Consider the following 22,091-nt stretch of genomic DNA (forward strand, 5'->3'; position numbering starts at 1 on the left):
ACTGAGGACCACAGTGGGATTTGGGTGGCTGCAGGGGAAGAAGGGAAAGGCCACCTGCCCAGAGCCTGGTGGTCCTCGCCCTTGTCCCCACACACTCTCCCTACAGGCCTGGGAGCTGCTGTCCTGGCCTCCTGGGAGCCACACCTTGCAGCTCTGAGGGCCTCTGTCCTCTGCATGGGCTTTATCGGGGATTCTACCATTTCTCCTGGTGTCTGCCATAGGGGCCCTGGACACTTTCCTTTCCATCTAGGGAACATCTCACTGCAATGCTGTCTCTTCCCTTGTCACTTTTCAAGAGGTAGGGAGTGTTCTTGAGCAAAGCAATATGCTACAAACATAAAACTGAATGCCTGTCCTGGCACCCCCACGCTAACCTGCTTGCTCCCCACAAAGAAGGTCAAAGGGCGGCAGATGGCAGTTTTGTTACCCTGCTTCCCTCAGCAGACATTTGTGAGCAGCTAGTGGGCAGGAGCCCCAGGACAGCTGCCCGGAGGCTCAGCAGGGCCATCCTGGGGGCCAGGATCCATACCCCTGTGGCTCCCATGTCCCAGAGCACAGGGGTAAAGGCCCCCAAGATAGGGCTGCACTGGCAATCTTGTAAATTTGGAGTGTTTTCCACTGGTATCCTCCACATTTCTTTCTGGAGCCCTCTTTTAATATGAAAGTAAAATGGGGCACCTGGGTGGCTCAGTCGGTTGAGTGTCCAACTTCAGCTCAGGTCATGATCTTGTGGTTCATGGGTTCGAGCCCCACGTTGGGCTCTGTGCTGACAGCTCAGAGCCTGGAGGCTGTTTCGTGGATTCTGTGTCTCCCTCTCTCTCTGTCCCTTCCCTGCTCGTTCTCTCTCTCTCTCTCTCTCAAAAAATAAACATTTAAAAAATAATAATATAAAAGTAAAGAGTTCATGTCTATTTTATATCTAATATTTTCACTAAAGAGGGGCATCAAACTATAATGGCAGTTCCATATTCGTGATGCCTCTGGTCGCGTGGGGACTTCAGACTGGCCCTGTCCAGCTCCCTGTCCTTTACTCTCCCCTCTTCTCTAAGCCTCACACCCTTAAGCTCTCCCTCTCCCAGTGCCCTTTCCCTTGGTGTCCCTCCACCCTCTTCCCCGCCCCCCCCCACCTCTTCTCCACCTTACACTCACGGCACTCTTTTCTTCTTTTCACATTGAACTTCCTGAAATAATATTCCACACTCCTGGCCTCTCTTCTCCCACTTATTCCTTAACCCCAGGGCAACCATTTTCCACCCTGTGGAAACGCTTTGGACTTTCCTCTCAAAGATCGCTGAATATCAAAGGGATAAATCCCTGAGTCCTCATCTCTTTCTGTATTTAGCACTGCTGCTGTTCGCGGAGCCCTCTCTGCAATCTGTGTTTCTTCAACGCGGCTCCAGCTTCTGCTTCTCTCTGCCTCATCCTTCCTTCTGGCCTTGCAGGATTCTTCATCTCGGTATCCGCACTGACTTTCTCTACCACTCTCAGTGACTTCATTGAGCCCATGGCTTCAATAATCAATTAAATATATATAGCGAAACCCCCAAATCTGTAGTTCTGGCATAAACCCTTCTCCTGAGCTCTAGATTCAGCCAGTCAGCAGTCTGAAGATGCCTGGATATCCCTTAGACACCTCATCTGCACGGGACTGAGACCAGAACTTGCATCTTCTCCAGGACATCCGGCTGCCTAACGTCCAAGTCCCTGGGAGGCAGCCTGACCTCCTCCTTCAGTTTAACCAAAGGACTACAGGCTTCAGGTCAGACAGCTTACCATTTACATTACATGCTTTGGGATCTTGGGCAAGTTGCTTCATCCCTGTAAACCTCATTTCTCCTATCTGTAAAACGGGGGTAGTAACTATGTACTTCAGTGAGTTACATGCATAAAATGATGCATGTAAAGTGCTCAACACACTGTTAGCATATAGCAAGTGCTTGATATATGTTAGCCACCAAGAACTATGATAATAAATGCCTCTTAAATTTGTATTCAGTTACCCAAGCCAGGAACTGGAAGTCATCCTGAACTCTTCTCATTTTTCCTTCAATTCTACCCAAAAAGTCATTGAGAATAGTCAGTTCTACCTGTTGAGGGTTTAGTTCGTGCCCTTACCTATCCCTCACCTGGAATGCACCACAGAAGCCCAACTGGTAGCTCGCTGACTCCAATGTCACCCCCCCACTTCCACTTGGGTACTTCCCAAACTGTCACACACATCTGAATCCATGGGGGTGGATCATGTTGAAATGAAGGTTCAGAAGGGACCAGAGGAATGGAGGGGCGAAGGGTCTGCATTTCCAGCAAATCCCAGGATCCCAAGACTCTGGTCTAGACCACACTTTGAGTAGCAAAACTCTACTCTTTCTCCAATTCTCTTTCTAAAAAAACAGATGTGGGGCGCCTGGGTGGCTCAGTTGGTTAAGTGTCTGACCTTTGACTTTGGCTCAGGTCACGATCTTGCAGTTTGTGAGGTTGAGCCCCACATTGGGCTCTGCACTGACAGCATGCAGTCTGCTTGGGATTCTCTCTCTCCTCTCTCTCTGCCCCTCCCCTGCGCATGCGTGCTCTCTCTCTCTCAAGATAAACTTAAAAAAATAAATACATAAATAAAACTAGATGTGATCATATCAATCCCCTGCCTGGAATCTTTGATCAACTTCTCAATTTCACCTGAACTGCCCCTTCAGGGTTGCCTTCTTCTGTTCTGTCTTGCACAGCATATGCCCTGGCCACACACAAGCTCCTCAAAATGCCATGCATTTCCATCACTTTGCACCTTTGGACACGCTGCTTTCTCTGGGAGGAATGCCTCTCCCTATTTCCCTGCCTTTTGGAAGCCCGTTCCTTTTTCCAAGACTCAGCATATGTGTCAACTCTTCCAGGAAGCCTTATTCAACCTGCATGGCAAACTCAATCACACTTTCTGCTGTGTCTCCTTTGTTTACATCACTATAATCTCATGTATCCCCTCTCATTATAGCTACTGTCTACACAGCTGTGTTCCTAGTTAAGATTTTAAGCCCCTTGTCTAATTTGTCTTTGTGTCCCTAGAACCTGGCACTGAGTAGACAGTGCAAGAGAAGGAGGGAGGCGGGTGCAGGGGGAAGCTGAAACTTCAGGCCCATCTGAACTCCCGCCTTCCAGGTCTTTGCTCCTGATTAACACACTGTTACCCCCTGGTGGCAGTGTACCAAAACTGCTGGTTCAATGTGTTTTGAAGGTCAAAGATACTTCTAAAGGATGGATTAGCATCACAACCCTGGAAATCAAGATCCCAAAGACTCTGCCAGCCATCGTTGATGTCTTTCAGTTCTCAGTACCCCTCTTAGTACAGGTTTCTACGGGCACAAGGTAAGTCACACAAACTTACTTCAAGCCAGTGATAAAGCGGAAGATAGCCTACCCTCTGGTTTCTCTCCCACTGCTGTGAGTTCAGACTCCTGGCTCGGCTCACTGGTTCCGTACACGTTGACTGCACGCACACGGAACTTATACTCTCGGTCTGGCAGCAGGTCCTGGACGTTAAAAGAGGTGCTGCGGCATGTGGCTAGTTCCTTCCACGTTTTGTCCACTGAGTCCCAGATTTCGACGCTGTAGGACTGCACGGCACTGCCCCCATCATATGAGGAGCCATACCAGGACAGGGTCAACGAGGAGCTCCGGATGTCAGAGGCGCACGGTGTGCCGGCCGGGGGGTCTGGCTTGTCTGGGGACAGAGAAGCACAACATCACACAAGCCTTCAGGATTACGGTGGCGGGGGTGGGGGGGGGGGTGGGAAGAAGAATTGCACGGAAAGAACATTCCTGAATTAGCTTTGTCTTGGGGGAGAAGCCCGTAGATCCCCAGCTGCCAGCCCTGGTCCTGGCTTTCCTGACCTCATCTACACAGTCACACCTATGTAAAAACACACCTACACGAAAAGCCACACAAAAACCTACTTGCTGGAAAAATAACCCTCCTTTTTTGGCTAGTTTTCCAGTCTACAAGTCATGATTTCCTGTACTCTGCCTCAGTCATAAACATATTTCTTTGAGTAAACAGATCTAGGAAGCTGCCCAGAAGGCGTGGACTGCTTCCCATCAAAAATATGTTTTGAGAGAGAATTCAGAGTGTGTGTGTGTCTCCGTCAGGCCCTAGGCCAGTGGCCTGCGACATAACTAGGGTCAGTCTCCACTTTCTCTGGGACTTGGGAAACATCTGCCCCCCTGACAGGCAGTATAGCACAGTGAGCTCTGAAGTCAGATGGATCTGGGTTTGACCACAGCCCTGTCTACATTCACTACTTGCTCAGTTCTCTGTGCCTCAGTTTCCTTATCTGCAAGCAACGTAGATAATAATAGCACTTGGATCACAAGGTTGTTGTGAGGAGTTCCTGGAAAAGTGGCTGGCTTGAAGAGCCATCACTATCATTATTGTAGGAGTTTATTTCTAATTTTATAATCCATAAAAAGTTACTCGCACCCTACCTCTTGTATCCTCATAGGGCCAGTATGAAATGAGGTAAAGAATTTAAAAACCAAACCGCAGTAGCAAATCACAACCATCCCTGACTGCGGGCTGGGAAAAGAGCAGAGGACACAAGCTAGCAGCGGCCCCTTCGGCTGGCTGCCTTCCCATTCAGACCAGTAATGTTGCCAGCTTCAAGGCAAATCACGGTAGCCAATATTTTGATGGGGTTCTCGAGTTTTGCTGATCTTGTCAGTTGCTCATCTGAACAAAATTCTATTTTTCAGACTTAGTTTTTACAGGTGGTTGATTTAGCTACAGATAGGAGTATTCAGTAACCTCCACCCCCCACCTTGCTCAAGGCAGTTTGAGGTGTAGAGTTCCCCAAACTAGCAATTAAAACCATGCTTGTCATGCTATGTGATTTTACAAGCTATGTGAACTCAAGCGAATTCCTTAACTTCCAAGTTTCCAAACTCCTAGTTGGTCTTTTTTATTTGGAAGATGGTGCTAATATGTATCTACCTTTTAGGGTGTTTGTAAACAGGAAGTAAGCAAACCCAGGTAAAGTCCTTGACTCCTACTCTCCCTCCCTTCAGCAAGACAGGAAGGCCAAAGAGAATTTCTGCAAATGACTCTACGCATATAGCGAAGAAAAAAACCTGTTGACGTGTGTATGTGTGTGTGTATACACATCCACACACATACATGTACATTCTCACCACCCCCCCCCCCACAGACCCCACAGCTTCCATGGCCTGGAAGCCATTCACTGCCTTGCAACCCCAGCCTGGACCTCGCCTGGAAGGACTCGGATTGTGACAGGGCTACTTTCCACCGTTGGCAGTCCCTCTGGAGGCCTCCTGTGATGGAGCCGCTTTCACTGGTTGTTTAAAGTGTTCTCTTAGAAAAACCATTTGTTCTGAAAGATGTATTGGCCTTTTTAGAAATATTTCTGGTGTTGGCTAAGATGTTTATTACTTTAAACTCTTGTAGAGGCAAGTGGTTCAAGTCCTCTCAAGACCCAGTGAAGGAAGTAAAAAAGCCCAAAGAGGGATGAAAGACAGACTCACTGCTTCCCCCAAAGAAACCTGCCTGGAAAACATCTGATTGGACACGTTTCGAGTCATGTAGGTTTATACAACAAATGCAGACACACTCCACTGACTGATTTTTCTCCCTTCTGCTTTGGTTAAGGAAAGAAAATGTTGAGAAATGGGTATTGCAGAAGAGGTACTATTTGTACCCTACCCTGTTCCAGATGTTTCTTGGCTGAAAGGATGAGAAAAATGGACAAATGATATACATTCACCTCCTGCAGCACAAGAGAAGATGTGAAATTGGTGGGGGGAGCTTTAATTCCGAGTGAAACTTCAATGCTTTCAAGGAATCTGATTCCAAATTGAGGGGTTCAGAAAAGACTCACAAGTCTGAAATGGTCGGAGAATGGAAGCGCCCACCCTCACGCCTGCCCTTAGGGCCATAGGCTGTGCCTGATGCTCTCTGTTCTTTCCAACTGACAGCCTCACACAGAGGCTGGACTAGCCAGGGAGGAAAACGCTTGGGACAAGAGAGACGTCCTCAGAACAGAATGCCCGTGAGCCTCCCTTCCACACTAAGCACACAAATGCACTCGGGTTGGGAGGGGGACCCTGGGCATGGCCTGGTAAAGGCAAGGCGGGCTCAGTGTCTAGAACCCTAAGCTCTACGCCGCCTTGGAATTCTCCCATGGCTCCCTGGAGACTTGAGTAACAGAATGGGAAATGCTGAGTCTAAGGGAAGAGTCTCAGATGGCACCAGCTTCAAGATTTTCTGTTCAGTCCTGGGAAAATAGACGATCTCCTCTCCACTACTTCTCAAGGGAGCAGCTGCCCTGGCAGTCTCTGTGCACCTGTGTGTCTGAAGGTGCTCTGTGGCCTAACCCCACCTGGACCTCCCTTCACTGCACCTCAGCAGCCGCCTGCAGCTTATAGACAAGGGCAGGGGATGTGACCCCTCGGAGGCATCGACCTGGATCATCCAGCCCTTGAAGGCCAAGGTACTTTGCTTACCCAGAATACCCAGCTAGCCGGTGGCAGAGCCAAAAGGAGACTCCAAAAAAATCTCCAGACCCTTGTTCCAGGGGCCTGTTATTCTACAGGCCATCAGGCAGCATATGATCAAGAAGCATCTTGCTTAAACCCATGCCAAGCATTACAAAGGGAAATCTCCTGTCTTTAAAAACCTTGCAAGTTCCAAGCTCTGGTAGTTTTGGGGGATTACCGGGTATTTGGAGACTCTCTCTACTTTGTTTTTCTCCTTTAAAGATAGGCGAAGTGATGTTTTTCTCAGGCTGGACAAGTTACAGGAAGGAATGCATCTGGGTTAGGGGCTCTCTCGGGGGCCCCTCTCTCACCCCCCTGAGGTAGAGCTGGAGGGGCAGATGTCTGCACAGTCCCTCCCAGCTCCACACACTCCGGTGCTGCCTTTTAAAATATAAACCTTTCCATTAGTTAAACATCACTCATTGAAACTACCTGAGGGTGAGGCTACTTTTTATTATCATTTTAAAAATAGGAGTCATGGGGTGCCTGGGTGGCTCAGATGGTTAAGCATCCAACTTGGGCTCAGGTCATGATCTCGTAGTTTGTGAGTTCGAGCCCAGCGTTGAGCTCTGTGCTGACAGCTCAGAGCCTGGAGCCTGCTTCGGATTCTGTGTCTCCCTCTCTCTCTGCCTCTTCCCCCCTGCCCACTCTCTCAAAAATAAATAAACATTGAAAAAATTTTTTAAAAAAAGGAGTCATAGACTATATGAAAAGAAAATGGCATTTTAAGGGACCTGCAGAAGTTTACTGCTAACAAGTAGCAGTTGTGTTCAATAGGCCTGGTTTAGCTGGCCCGCAAATGGATGCCTCCAAAGTGCTTGAAACTGCGCTGAGTAGGCTGAATGATTCCTGTTTCATCTCATTTATATTTGACATCTACTTAATAAGCCCTGATCAGATAATACACAGATGTCCCTAGAGACACGCAGGTAAATCTGGGCCTAATCCAGGTTTACTTTGACTAATTCTAAATCCATGAGCTCTGAATGAATGTTGCTTTGCTGGATCCATCAATGCGAGTGCTCCTTTTATTGGGCAATTCTATTCTTAGCTCTGCGAGGGGGAGGCAGACAGAAAGCCCGTTCCCCTCCATTCCATTCCCCTCCCAGGACGGCATTTAACTTGCTGCTCCTGCCAGCTGGCGGGCAGCCACGCCAATGGCCCTGTCAGCACTGGCCGGCCCGGGAGAATGAGAAACGAAACCATAAAAGGCCAGAACTGCAGCTGCGTGGTGGTGCTGGGGGGAAGGGAGCGTGTGGCACTGCAGAGCCAGCCAGAGTGGGGGCAGGGGCACTGGTCACAGAAAAGCAGTTCAAAGGAGCTGACCCCCAGGTTCCCCAGATAAGAGGAAAACTGGAAACCAATGCTTGCTGACAGCTGGGGCGTGGGGCCAAATCAATACTGTGGGTACAGGTCTAAAAGGATAAGCAAACTGGATCATTAGCATCAGTCCCCCAAACCCCCAAAGGTTCTTGACTCCTGGGGGAAAATTCCTGAAACAAATATCTGGTGTCACCGAAGAGAAAGAGTGAGAAAAAGGTGTGTCCTGTCATTTATGGCTGAGAAACCTGTTCCCTGTCCCTTTAGTACACTTGGCCTTCCCAGATTTAAAACTCCTGATCTAGGTGCGCCCGGGTGGCTCTGTCAGTGGAGTATGTGACTTCAGTTCAGGTCACGCTCTCACGGTTTGTGGGTTCAAGCCCCGCATCAGGGATGCTAGGGATCCTCTGCCCAACGCCCGCAAACCTCCCCTACTCACGGTCTCTCTCAACAATAAATGAACATTAAAAAAAAAAAAATCCTGATCTAAAGAAGCAAGCAAGCAAGCAAGCAAGAAAGAAAGAAAGAGAAAAAGAGGATCAGATCAGAAACTGTCAGGCCAAAGTCCTTCACACGCATGGTATCTGAAAGCCCACAAATGCACAGGGACACAGCCTGCTACCCACCTGCCCACTCCTTCATCTGCTGTTGCTTCATTGTCCTGAGCACCTGCCATGTCAGGGGTCAAGTTGCTGAGCACAACCCACAATGTAAGACCAGTTAGGAAGGTATTTTGATATTTCAGGAAGTTCACCAGGACATGAAAAACAGTGATTGGGATGGAAAGGAAAAAGTGAACTTGAAAATCAGTCTGGAGACAGACTCAACTCCATAGTGGGATGCAGAAGGCGAGAAAAATGAGTGGATTTAGGATCAGGAAGTCAGTGACCTCAGAAGGGTGGTCCCAGAAGATTAATGGGGGTGAAGGGAGGCTGCAGGGAGGCGAAGAAGCAGAATCAGAGCAGAGACTGGCCCCTTTCAGAGGGCGAGGCTGTAAAGAGAGCAAGAGAGAGATGGTAGGGCGGCCAGAGCGAGCCAGGATATTGCAGTGTTTGGCTGGGATGAGAGAGCCCTGGCAGCATTTACAGAAGTAGAGGAGAAGGTGAAGACAAGAAAGAAGGGGGCACAGATATGGAGACACCCGTAGGTGTGGGGCATGAAGTGATACAAGATCATGCCTGATGCCTCCTGTTTCTCAGAGCAGCTGGAGGCGGGGCCCCACAGGGTGACAAGCTATCACAGAGAGTGGGGGAGGACACTGAGCCTACTGACGCCTCCACCTGGACCCCAGCCGAGTCCAGCACTGAGTCTGTGGGTTGTGATCTTCCCGAAGTGCCCCCAAATCAGGTGCAGGAGCAGCGCAGTGGAAGGCAACAGTGATTGAGGCTGAGATTCTGCAAGGAGACTGAGTAGCTGGGGAGCATAAAGGCAGTGGACCAGAGGAGAGGGAGCAAGGGTGCTAGAGGTGGGTCTGGAGCAGAGTGGCTCAAGGTTTGCAAAGGCTAGAGAGGGAGAAGCCAGGAGGAGATTCGTGGCAACAGGAAAATGCTGCAGCGTGTGTGTGTGGGTCTGGGCTTCCCCAGGAGTGTGAAGCACAGCAAGTGTGTGAGAGCAGGAACAGGGAACGTGGGAGCATGGGAAGCTGTGGGCAGGGTGCTGAAGGAGCAGGTCCTGGGGAGGTGAGGCCCTGAGGCCCACCATCCTGCTGGGGGCCTCTGCCTTTCCTGTCCTCTGACCTCCAGGCCACCCTGTCCCCAGACTCACCCACAACAGTGAGGTTGACCTGGGCCTGTCTGCTGCCCAGCTTGTTCTCCACCAGCAGAGTGTAGCAGCCACAGTGTTCCTGGCGTGCGGCCAGGATGGTGAGCCTGCTGCCATTCTCGCTGTTCTCCACCTTGATGTGCTCGCTCTCCTGGATCTGGGGGCAGAGAGTGGGGCAGGCGCTAGAGACTTGGGCCAAGAAAGGAAGAGGGCTCTGACCTCCACTCCCTACCACTAGAGAATGTCACTGGACAAGCAGTATGGGGCTCTGTCTCATCTGAACTCTCGGCATCCCCTTAAGGCCCCTCCTCTCCTGCATCCAAAGCCAAGTGTCCCTGAGGTGGTTCAGATCTGGGGTGAGCAGGGAGGGTGCCGAGCAGGGTCTGGCAGACCAACCATGTCTGCGCTTCCTGCTCCAGACCAGAGTTAAGGAGTGTCCTATATCACCATGGCTTTGGGAGGGATGGCAGGAGAACACATCTGAGCAAATTTTAATTAAGTGGAAACAGCCCAAATGTCCATCAAATGATGAACAGATAAACAAAATGTGGCATATCCAGACAATAGAATATTATTCAGCCATAAAAAGAATGAAGTACTGATTTATACTTTAATGTGAATAAGCCCAGAAAACATTATGCTAAGTAAAAAAAAAAAGCCAGATATAAAAGAATATATACTGTATGATCCCACTGATATGAAATGCCCAGAAAAGGCAAATCCATAGAGACAGAAAGTAAGTTAGTGGTTGCCAGGACCTAGGGGAAAGGGAGGAATGGCTGCTAATGGGTCCAGGGTTTCTTTTGAGGGTGATGGAAATGTTCCAGAATTAGATCATTGTTATGGTTGTACAACTTGTGAATATACTGAAAACCACTGAACTGGACACTTCAAAAGGGTGAATTTTATGGTGTATGAATTTTATGGCTATTGTTACAAAGAAAGCTGTTATCATAATTTTTAATTAATTACAATTTAAAATTCAGTTCCTCAGTGGCACTAGTCACACTTCAAGTGCTCAACAGCCACATATAGTGGTGGCTACCATATTGGACAATGGAAATAGAACATATCCATCACTATAGAAAGTTCTTTTGGACAGAATGGGGACCTGGCCAAATGTCTCTGAAAAGGGAGGGGATTCCATCTTACTTCAGATGACGCTAGCCCAGATATAGCATAGAGCCAGCATCCTTTGGGATGATGCTTCATCTTTTCACACCAACCCTCCATTCCTTCCTGGTTAACTAGCCTCCTACCTCTGGGCCTTAGGACAGTCTGAGTGGTTTGGAAATAGAGCACCAGAGAACTCAAAAGAAACCTTCACATCCTCTCCAAATTTCCTGATTCAGTGCCAGCCACGTTTTGGGGCCTCTGCTGATGATATACATGGGCACACACTACCAATACGGGCTCAGTGGAACAGGTGGGTTCCCCATCTCCCTATAAAAGCTGGTTGTTCAGAAATTCAAACATTTCTTTCATAGGACCATTCTTTTAAATGGTATATTTCTGGACCAGTAAGCCAAAGTTCTATTTAATGTCCAATTTATCTATCCAAATACTCAGATTCACTTTTATCTATTCAGCACATGGTAAGTTTAAGCTGTTGCCACTGATAGGGTTCAGGGGGCTGGCACAGAATCACAGAAATCTACAGAGTCTGAGAGGTCCTTTTGGTCACTGGTTCAATTTTCCTGACTCTGAGTAGAATTCTGGACTAAAATATCAAAATCAGATGGGGGGCATGGGTGGTTTTTATTTTTTCCTTCATACTTTTCTCTATACACAAACTATCAGTAAAGCAAGTATTAATGGCAGACTCATAAGAAATGATCATTAAGAACTCAGATTTGGTGGGTGGTGACAGGTGGGGGAGGGGACCCTCCCATTTCTAAGGCCCCAACCGATCAAGAGCCATGTGGCCTCTGTGGGACGGCATTTTTCATCCCTTCCCACCCAGGGGTTGGGAGGGCTGTTCCCCTCCATCACTGACCTGCTTTCGGAACTTCATCCAAGTACAGGTGATGGGCTGGGTGCCTGCCACTTTACCAAACAGCTCCACAGACTCTCCCGCGCGCACCTTTTGGTCTTCGGGAAACTGGATGATCTGAGCAGGCATGGCTGGGAGGGGACAAGTGACAAAGTGAGCAATGAAGAGGGAGCTTCAGACAAACTGACCTCACTCAGTGCTGCTGTCCATGCTGGTCTGTTCCTCTCATCTTCCAGAGCCTTCAGGGCAACACTGAGGACAGTGGCCGCTGCTCCAGAATGTCTGAGCTGATGGACCCTGCTAGCTCTCTTCATTTCTTCATTTTGATTCTTCAGAAGTGGCCACACAATTTACATGGCATAATTCTCCATCTGTCAATTGCTCTGGAATTTGCATCTTACCCTATATGTTTGAATCTACCTCCTAACTCCTTTATTAATTAAGCAGCACCTTGCTTTCTAATCATCAGGTTACCCTGGCTGACAGGTTCAATATGGTTCATGTCCTCAAATATCTTTCACTGGGAAACAGACAAGGGCTCTATGTGACAAGGACATACAGAACAGAGTATTAAGATAGTGTAAAGTGGATCACCGCCTTAAGGGCAGTGTGGGGGGCAGAGAGCGAGGCAGAATTTCACAGAAGGATGGGAAAGTCTCTAGTACTGTATTATGCCACATGATGTCCCTACAGCGAGGGACACTATAAGGGGAGTAGGAAAAAAGACAAGTAGTGGAAAAGAGTAGGGGACCAGGCTGTGCAGGGGCTCTTGGGGAAAATTTGGCCTGAATAACACAGAGCTTGAATCAAGGAGGGCGGTGGTCTTTTGGGATCTCATACCAGTGGTCAATCTACCAGGACCAAAGAAAAACCCCTCATGGCAGAGGACTCTTGCCCCCAAATGCTGCTGGTGACCAATTACCTGCCTTCGGAGGTGTCTTGGGGGCAGGTTTCTTTTTCACAGTTGCATCACCTGAAACAAAGAAGTTCACAGGTTATTTTGTTAATCCTGGCTTTTCACAAAGCTCCTAAATCCTAGGAGCCTTGCCCACTGGTCCTCTGCCAGACAGAGCCCTCACCTGAGTGTGGTTCTCAGGATATCTTGCACTCCTACACAGATGACCTTGTGACTGAATGAATATCAGTTCTCAGGGGGCCTCTGGAGGGTCTCTGGAGCCTCCATTGAGATAAAACTAAAAAACGCTTGATTCTCCATTGTCCATTTCAACAATGATAACCCCACACTCACTAACTATTCTCTTACCCTAATGTCAGGAAACTCAGAAAGGAAATTATGTCAGATAAACCACTTAAAATCAGCCTTTGGTGTAGATCCAAGGGTCTCAGGCTTCCTTTGTATCACAGACTTGGACTAGTGGCTTTCTTTTTTTTTTTTTTTTAATGTTTGTTGAATGGATCCATGAATGAATGAACAAATGAATGAACCAACCAACAGTCTCTTCCATTCCTACCCTATTCCTTCCACTTTCTCCAAATAATTCAAATAAGAAAAATGACCCAAACAGACCAATTTCACAGCAAAAACTTACTCATTTTGCTAAATAACAATATGATGAATATGCAAAAATATCCTCAGCTATCTTCATGGCTTATTTTCATCTTTTTGAAAGTCTTTAATCAAAACCTATCTATCCAGGTGGAATGAAAATCTATGCACACACAAATATTTGCATGTGAATGTTTACAGTGGCTTTATTTGTAATTGCCAAAAGCTAGAATTTATCCACTTGTTCCTCAACTGTAGAACAGATGAACTTTGGTACATTCATACAATGAAATGCTACTTATCAATAAAAAAGGAACAAACAACTGATACACAGAACAGATGAATCTCAATGATTCGTCTTTCTCTTTCACTGAGAAACCAGACTCAAAAGGCTACGAATATATAATTCTATTTATATGCCTTGTTCTAGACAAGGCAAAACTATAGAGACAGAGAACAGATTAGTAGTGGTGGGTGGGGGCAGGGGTTGACCATTAAGGGGCACAAAGACATGTTATAAGGTGGTGAACCATATCCTGATTATGGCAATAGTTATATGACTATGTGCGTTTGTTAAGATTCACAGAACTGTGCACTAGAAAGGGTGAATTTTACTGTATAGAAATTGTACCTTAATACAAAAATGGGAGTCACTTAACCAATGAGATCTTCCCTAACCATACCAAATACCAACCCCCTGTCCTCAGCACTCATCACCATTACCCCACTTTATTATCCCCCCCCCATGGCACTGAACAACCATAAAACAAACCATTTACTTGTTTATTTATTGTCTCCCTTCCTCTATCCATTAAGTATAAGGATTGTGAAGGCAGGGATTTTTTCTTTTTTGTTCACTGCTGTATACCCAATGTGCCTGGAACATAGTAGGCACTTGGTAACTATTTATTGAGTGAATGAGTGGGGGTAATGTTAGTAATGTTAGCAATCACTCCTCCAAAAAGCTTCACCTTTGCAAGGTTACAGAGAAGAAGCAATATGTCCTGGCTTGGGCACTGCTGTCTGCCATAGGCAAATTATATAACGGTGTGGATTATCAGCTGTGCCTCTGTAAAATGGGGAGAGAGCTGCTACCTGAGAAGCTGAGAACTGCACAAGGACTGTGTAAGCAGGTGATCTCAGATCACAGAGCTGATGGCTACTCATTATGAGGTTAAGCCCAGGGTGAGGCCTGCTTCCACCAAATTCACCCTGGCTTGCCACCATCATTGATTCATCTGTCCATCTCAAGAAACTTATTGAGGGCCTGCTATTTGCCAGGCAAAGGCCAATCAGTACACACTACTAACGTGTGTACCAAGAAGAAAATCAAACAAATGTAAGAAATCAGAGCTTGTCTTCAAGGGTTTAAATGTCAAGGCATGTGATCCACAGGAAAGCCTTTTTTTTTCCCCCATCATAAAGGGCATTGATGGGACAACTGGCAGAATTTACATAAGGTCAATAAATTAGATGATAGTATTATATCAGTGTTAATTTCATGTTTGATCATCAAGCTGTGGTGAGACTGTCCTTGTGGTTTTTTATTTATTTTTGAGAGAGAAAGAGAGAGAGAGAGGGAGAGACGAGCAGGAGAGGGGCAGAGACAGAGGGAGAGAGAGAATCAATCCCAAGCAGGCTCCATACTTTCAGTGCAGAGCTTAATGCAGGCCTAATCCTACGACCATGAGATCATGATCTGAGCTGAAATTAAGAGTTAGACACTCAACTGATGGAGCCACCCACACACCCTGAGACTGTCCTTGTTTTTAGGAAATATACACTGAAGTATTTAGGTATAGAAGATATCCTATATACAATTTAATTTCAAACTACTCATAAAAATTATATATACACAGGTGTACATATGTGTATATGTGTGTGTGGAGAGATAGGGGGGAGAGAGGGAAAAAAGTGAGGGAGAGAAAATACAACACAAAACAATCATAGTAAAATGTTAATATTTGAGGAATCAGAGTGAAGGGTTTACAAGAATTATTTGTACTATTTTTGTAACTTTTCTTTAAGTCAGAAATTACTTCAAAATAAAAGTTAAATAGAAAGTTTTTTTAAAAAAGTTTTACCCAGGGGGCACCTAACTGGCTCAGTCCATAGAGCATGCAACTCTTGATCTAGGAGTGCTGAGTTAAGCCCCACATTGGGAGTATAGCCTACTTAAAAAAAAAGAAGAAAAGTTTTATCCCTCCAACATGATGCAGTTGCTCAAATTAAGGAGTGCACTGTGGGCTGAGGAGATGGTTAGGAAGCACTCAGTGGTGGGACACAGAATGGATCTGAGGGCCTGAGAACATCTGAACTGGAGAAAGAAGGGCCCCATGGCTCAGGAACAGAGAGGGGTTCAGAGTTGAGGGTCAGGGTGTTTGGTGGAGGTTGTCCAGAGTGTAAGACTAGGATTAGAGAACAGTGGTGTGAAGGTAGTGTGACAATTTAAAGAAAATAAAAAAATGCAGTCACAGCAGTCACGTTTCAAGTGCTCGACAGCCACACATGGTTCGTGGCTATCATATTGCGCAGACACGGAATATCACTGTCATCACGATGCTGGTCTAGAATCCCAAGTTTGAGAGTTAGGTCTTTGTCCTGACTGAACAGGGAGTCCTCACACAAACGGCAGTTGGGTTGGGCTCAGGGACCCCTGGAGGTCTCTCCACCTCCTGGGGGACAAGGCTATCCAATTAGGAAGCTACTGCCATCCTTTGGGAAGGAAATGATCAAGGTCCAGCCTTGGTAAAGGCAGTTGCAGAGACAGAAGAAAGTTAAAACAATTTAGGGGCTGAAAAAGAGGGAGGTACAAAGATTCCTTAGAGATTTCTGGCTTGGATAAACGGGGAAACTTAAAGTGACAGAATACGAAATTTGGAAGGGAAAGATGAGGCATTTGGTTTGGTCCAAGTGAATATGGGAGACGAAAGAATTTAACCCGCTTGTAGGCTAGATGCCCAGGATCAGAATTCTAGAGAGAGGTTGGTGGAGATTGGAAGTGCAAGACTCCAGAATCAAACATGCAATCATAATGGAAACTGTGAGGATGGTTCAGTTCCTTGGGGGCAAGAATGCAGTCAAAGATGAGAAGGGGCCAGGGTCTGATCCCAGGTGATGCCCATGGTGAGGAGCTGGGAATTAGGAGAGGGCTATGGACCCCGAGAGGTGGAAGGACTGTCACTGCAAGCAAGGGTGGAGAAGAATAGGCACTGGGAACTAGACTTCAGGTATGATCAGCACTGAGTGATGGGTAAGGTTTGAGAGGACAGGTGCCATGAGACAGTGGGGTCAGAAGTCACTCCAGAGGAAATTCTCAAGGAAACAGGTAGGGAGTCAGCTAATCTGATAAGAATTCTGGAGTTGAAGGGACAAGGACAAACAGGGTGATGGAAGAGGGAATGTCAATCAAGCAAGGTTTTTTCCCAGGTGAGAGAAGAGTACAGGTTTGAAAGCAGAAGGCTAGGAGTCAGTGGAGAGGGGGAGCCCCAAGATGGAACAGCATGGGAAAGAAAACCCCTTGGAAGTGAGTACCAGATGGGCTATGGAACAGCCATGACAGGTTAAGCCACGAAGCCCCTGCCCCTCTTCATCTATGGTTGCTGGGAAGGGCGAGGCACAACTGGGAGAGGCCCGCACGGGAAGATAAGGGCTTCTACGAGAGCCAGCGTCTGACCTCCCATGGAGAACAAAAGCCACCTGTTCAGGGTTGCTTTGTGGAGCTGCCGTTATCCCCCCAAATTTATATGTTGAAACTCGAGCTTCCCAGCACCTCAGAATACGACCATATTTGGAGATAGGGCCCTTAAAGAGGTAATTAAATTACGGTGAAGCCATGGGGCGGGGGTCCTAATTCAAACCGCCTGGTGTCCTTATAAGAAGAGAAAATGTGGACACACAGAAACACCAGGGATACATGCACAGAGACGAGGCCACGTGAGGACAGTGAGAAAGTGCCCATCTGCAAACCAAGGAGAGAGGCCTCAGAAGAAACCAACCTGCCAACATGCTGAACTTGGACTTCCAGCCTCCAGAACTGTGAGACAACATACTTCTGTTGTTTAAGCCACCAAGTCTATGATACTTTGTTGTGCAGCCACAGCGGACTAGAGCAGCTATGGATGGGCTCCGGAGGCCAGTAAGGAGTTTGATAGCCCCAGGAATGGCTGGCCAAGAGCTAGTAAGGAGGATGGCAGTTAGCATACCAAGAAATCTGATGACTCCAAAGTCCCACTCTTTACTAACCTTGGTAGCCCTATAAACCTATGTGGTCCTAGTAAACCTAGAAGTAGGGTCCCAACTAGTACCTGTCTTCCTCTGTCACGGTTAAATGGATTGAGGGCCAAAGTTTCATGTTTGTTCTATAAATCTGCATCTTCTGCTGTTTGAATTGGTTAGCATTTAAAGCTGGTTTAGTTCCTGTTAGTAAAGACAATTTTAAATGTTAATGATGTTCTATATCCTATTCTATACATATTTTATACGAGCATCTGCTGAAGTCCTTTAACTGTGTTTGGGGCTTAGAAGAATATATTTAATAGGGTGGAAAGCAGAATCCCCTGATCCTAAAACCTGGTTTCTCACAGTGAGCTGGGTTCAGTGCATGCAGTGTCTAACCCACGATCTCATTGTCCTTTTTCCCCCTGGGTTCCTTCCCCAACCACATACAAGCAGGGCACCTCACATTGTTTCCATGTCATGAAAAAGGAGATAGATTCCCATAAAAGCCAGGTGATTTGTGAGGCTCATAACACCAGATGGGGCCAAGTTAGACACAGGAACCACGCCTCCTGATGCCCCGTGTGGCTGCCTCTGTAGCAGCTCACTCTCTGTTCCATCCTCATATCCAAGCCCTCAACGCCCTTCTCTGTCCCCCTGCAGGAATGCAGTGGGCACAGGCTCTGGAGCTGGGCTTGGGTTTAAATACTGCCCTGTCGCTCCCTAGGCTGTTGATTTAAAGCATGTTACTTAATGGGGCACCTGGGTGGCTCAGTGGGTTAGTCGTCTGACTTCAGCTCGGGTTATGATCTCGCAGTTCATGAGTTTGAGCCCCGTGTTGGGCTATGTACTGACAGCTCAGAGCCTGGAGCCTGCTTCCGATTCTGTCTCTCTCTCTCTCTCTCTGCCCCTCTCCCACTTGCACTCTGTCTCTCTCATAAATAAAAATTAAAAGAAAAGTAGGTTACTTAGCCTTTTGGAGCTTTCGTTTCCTCATTCAAAACATGTGAAGGGGATAAGTAAAATTTGTTGTAAAGCATTAAGCTACGTTGTAAAGAAGGTAGAGCACAGGGTGCATGCTTTACTACCAGGCCCTCACCCCAGTCGCCCCTCTTCCCCAGATGGATCCCCAGAGGACTTCTCTGTCCACTCTGTCACCTATTTAGTATGCCACCCTGTATCAGCTGAGCTCTGTACCTACATGATATCTCTCATGCTGCTCCTGGAGTTCCTTCTCCCAGTTCAAGTCCTCAGGTAACCCTCTTGCTGGTCCAGATGCTCAAACTCTCAGCTCTCCTTGGGTTACTAACTAGTTTCCTCTTCTCTGGATTCATCCATCTTACCACCTTGTTGTCTTATACTAATGTCAGCCCTTTGTCTCTCATTCCCTTTCCAACACCTTAAACTTTTGCACCACCCATTGTCAAAGAGGAATATTCTAGAAGGAAAATAAAACCCAACTATATTTGCGAATCCCATGGCATCTACCAACCATACTGTCAGGCTAGGAGGGCAAAACATCCTACTGTGGCCTGCCACTTGGTCTGTCCCTCGGGGAGGAGCTCAGTCCCCTCCCCCAGACAGTCAGCCCCAGGATGCACCCCCTTCCTGGCATAGCACTGCTGTCAGGGTACTTTGTTCACTGCTTAGAGTTCTTCTTCTTCTTCTTCTTCTTCTTCTTCTTCTTCTTCTTCTTCTTTAAAGTTTATTTATTTATTTTGAGAGAGACACAGAGAGACAGAGCAAGCAGGGGAGAAGCAGAGACAGTAGGGGACAGAGGATCCCAAGCAGGCTCCCCGTTGGCAGCAGAGACAGCAGAGAGCTTGATGTCAGGCTCGAAACCATGAAATGTGAAATTATGACCTGAGATGAAGTCAGATGCTTAACTGACTGAGCCACCCAGGAGTCTCTACAGTTTCTCTTCTTATCCCTCTCTCTGCCAGTTTTGTTCTACCTGGGGCCCAGACCTCTTTCTCAGCCCATCTATACATCCCACTACCTGACTGTCCCTCCTCCTGGCACATACTGCAAGCCCAGCATGTCCAAAAGTAAATCCAGGATCTTTTCCTCAAACCTGCCGCTTGCCCCTGTTTCTCCCAAGGCCCCCTCCCTAACATCCCCAGTCACTAGCATCGGTCAATTCCATTCACTCCATACCTCCTCGGTCTACCACCTTCCACATCCCCACTGTCACCATTCTAGTCCAAAATACTACCGCTTCAGCCCTGTCCCTGTCCTAATAAGGCCGTCATTCCAAGGCCATCACTCCACTGTTTAAATGTCTCCAATGGCCACCCACTGCCACTTAACATAAAGTCCAACTCATCTTACAAGAGCGTCTGAGATGTGTCCCCAGCTTTTGTCCCATCTTCTTTCTTACTCTTCCCTCTTAGGGAATACCGTCACCCAGGCCCTTGGCGCTCAATGTCAGCGGTTTGCAGAATGGAGTGTGCATTATGAACACCTGGGAAATTTGCTAGAAACACAGTTCCTGGCTGTCCAGGGCATGCTGATGCTGTTGGGCCCTGCGTCACCCTCCAGGAGGGCTGCTCTATCCCCCACACTGAATGCCTTTCCATTTCTGCAGTACCGGCCATTGCCGCCAGCTCTTTGCCGATTCTGGTACCTTCTTCCAGTAGGCCTCACCTCATCCATCACTACTGTCAGGCTGGGTTCCATGCTGCTTGGAGGTGGTTCTTTCTTAGCACTCCTCACAATGTATTACAATGCAGAAACACCTGTCCAACATGCATACCTCACAGCACACTCCCTGGAGACAGGAAGAGGGGCCCGTTTTGTTCACCTGTTGTACTGCCAGTGCCTAGTGTGGTACTTGGCATATGCTTGAAAAGCTATTAAAGGAATGAGTGGAGCCCCTGAGGATCTCTGTTAACCTGGGAGTTTCTAAGAACAGTCCACGCCCCCACCCCTGGGGCTCTGATGCTGAGAGATAAAGCCCTGGGGCTTGAATCCCTCTGCAACTTCCCATTAAAAGCAGATCCTCTTTGCTCTGTCACCAACTAGATCAAAGCTGTTGGGTGTTGCATCTTCCACTCTAAAGAGGAGACAGGCTGGAAGAGGTGCAGCAGCCCAGTGAAAACATCATGAACAAAGCACTGAACTTGGATGCCTGCTGGGGAAACCTGGGGCAGCGATGAGGAGGCCAGCCTCCCGGCTGTCTGGGCAACCCAGCATTTTGCTTCTGCACCAGGCCTGCCCAAGTCCTGACCTACTCCTGCTGAACCTTCCTGCTGCCCTGAGTGGTGGTGGGGGGAGGGAGCTAGAGGGGAGGAGGTCAGTATGCACAGGAGTTTCCAGACTGCTCAGTCTGAAAGCACAGGAGTGCCTCTCCCATGAATCAGCAGGGCAGAAGACCTGAGCAAGCTTCTGGGAGATATTTGCCGAGACTAAAGGTAGGCCTCTTAGCGTCAAAAGGGTCTGAGATAATGGAAAGCAAAGGAGAATTAGGGAGGTAGCACGAACAGCCTCGGGTACAGGGAGGTCCCTGGATGTCTGCTTCTCTGGGGACATTTCCCTTTTTAGGTAGTTAACTAAAAATAGACATCAAACCCTTCACAATTCCCAAAATCAGCATTAACTTTCTACCAAAGGCTCCTGAAGGTGACTCAGGCTGGGTGAAGTGTGGAGGAAGCATTCACGCACAGGGCTGTGTCAGAGAAGGGAGGGCGGCTGTGCAGACTTGAGGATGAAAGGTCGAATCCCACCGCCCTGCACTCAGGTAGACTCAGGGCTCTGGGTGACTTGACAAGCCCCCAACACTTCCCTGCCCCTTGCACATACCAGGCCCTTCCAGTATGTCTAATAGACAGACCTATGGAGAAATATTGGTCATATTCCCAGAATTAACATCTCTGGGCAAATTTCGTGAACACATCTCCTCCTATCAAAGGCTGTCACACAAGAAGATTCCAAAGGAACACTGCTCTTCTTGTTACTGCGAATGCTTATCCCCAAGCCCCTAGGATACAGAATGTGGGGATGGTTGTAAAAGAGGCAGCCTGGCATGGCCAGGATGGCAGTGCCAATGTCCTCTCTGGGGAGGACCTGTCCTCCCACTTAACAGGATCATGGGAGACAATGGAAGAGCTGGGGAAGGAGCTGGAAGCAGCAGCTCAGGGATGGAGGTCACAGGGTCACATGCACGGCAGGGTGGGGGGTGATAATGGGTACTATCACTCCTCATGGACAATATTTTGGTTGAGAGTAACTAGTAGTTGGCACCAGCTTTCAAATCCGTGGAATTCATGGAAGTACCCCAGCTTTTCTTTCAGGGTCCCACATCTTCCAGTGTCAAGCAAGTATTGATGCCAAACCTCCACCTGTCCAGCAATTCCTTCCAGCTCTTTGAATACTACGGTGACTTAACATCCCCCATGACTCCAAGAGAATATTTAAAAGAAAGATATGATCCTGAGGGAATCTTCTAGGAAAACTGGACGCTACTTTTGACATCCAAAGATGCTTTCAAAATGATATGACTTTTGGTTTCAGAGAGACACCCATATGGAGGGCCAAGGCAAAGACATCTAAAAGCAAAATCTGGAATGGTCCATCGTGGTGACTGAAGCCAAAGTGACCAATGTCAGGCCAACGCCAGGCAAGGAATACACAGGGGTGTTCTGTCTGCATCTTCCCCAAATCCCACAAGTGCAGTAGAGGCAGGGACCCTTAAAGCATGGGAACTCATGAATCAATGTGAAAAATCACATGCTCATTATGGGCTGGACACTGACATTT

General features: G+C 47.6%; 1 protein-coding gene across 7 annotated transcripts in view; it reads right to left on the minus strand.

The window, feature by feature from the left end:
- The window catches only part of MYLK (myosin light chain kinase), a 212,911-nt gene that overhangs the window by 39,045 nt on the left and 151,775 nt on the right, over positions 1 to 22,091 (minus strand). For all 7 annotated transcript variants that reach the window (XM_043594342.1, XM_043594343.1, XM_043594341.1 and 4 more), the window contains 4 exons: positions 12,531 to 12,581; positions 11,612 to 11,739; positions 9,619 to 9,772; positions 3,407 to 3,709 (listed from right to left, as the gene is read on the minus strand). In XM_043594342.1, the coding sequence (XP_043450277.1) occupies positions 3,407 to 3,709; positions 9,619 to 9,772; positions 11,612 to 11,739; positions 12,531 to 12,581 (636 nt within the window). The remainder of the gene's footprint in view (positions 1 to 3,406; positions 3,710 to 9,618; positions 9,773 to 11,611; positions 11,740 to 12,530; positions 12,582 to 22,091) is intronic.

This window comes from Prionailurus bengalensis, chromosome C2 (genome assembly GCF_016509475.1).
Source record: "Prionailurus bengalensis isolate Pbe53 chromosome C2, Fcat_Pben_1.1_paternal_pri, whole genome shotgun sequence".
NCBI classification, from domain to species: Eukaryota; Metazoa; Chordata; class Mammalia; order Carnivora; family Felidae; genus Prionailurus; species Prionailurus bengalensis.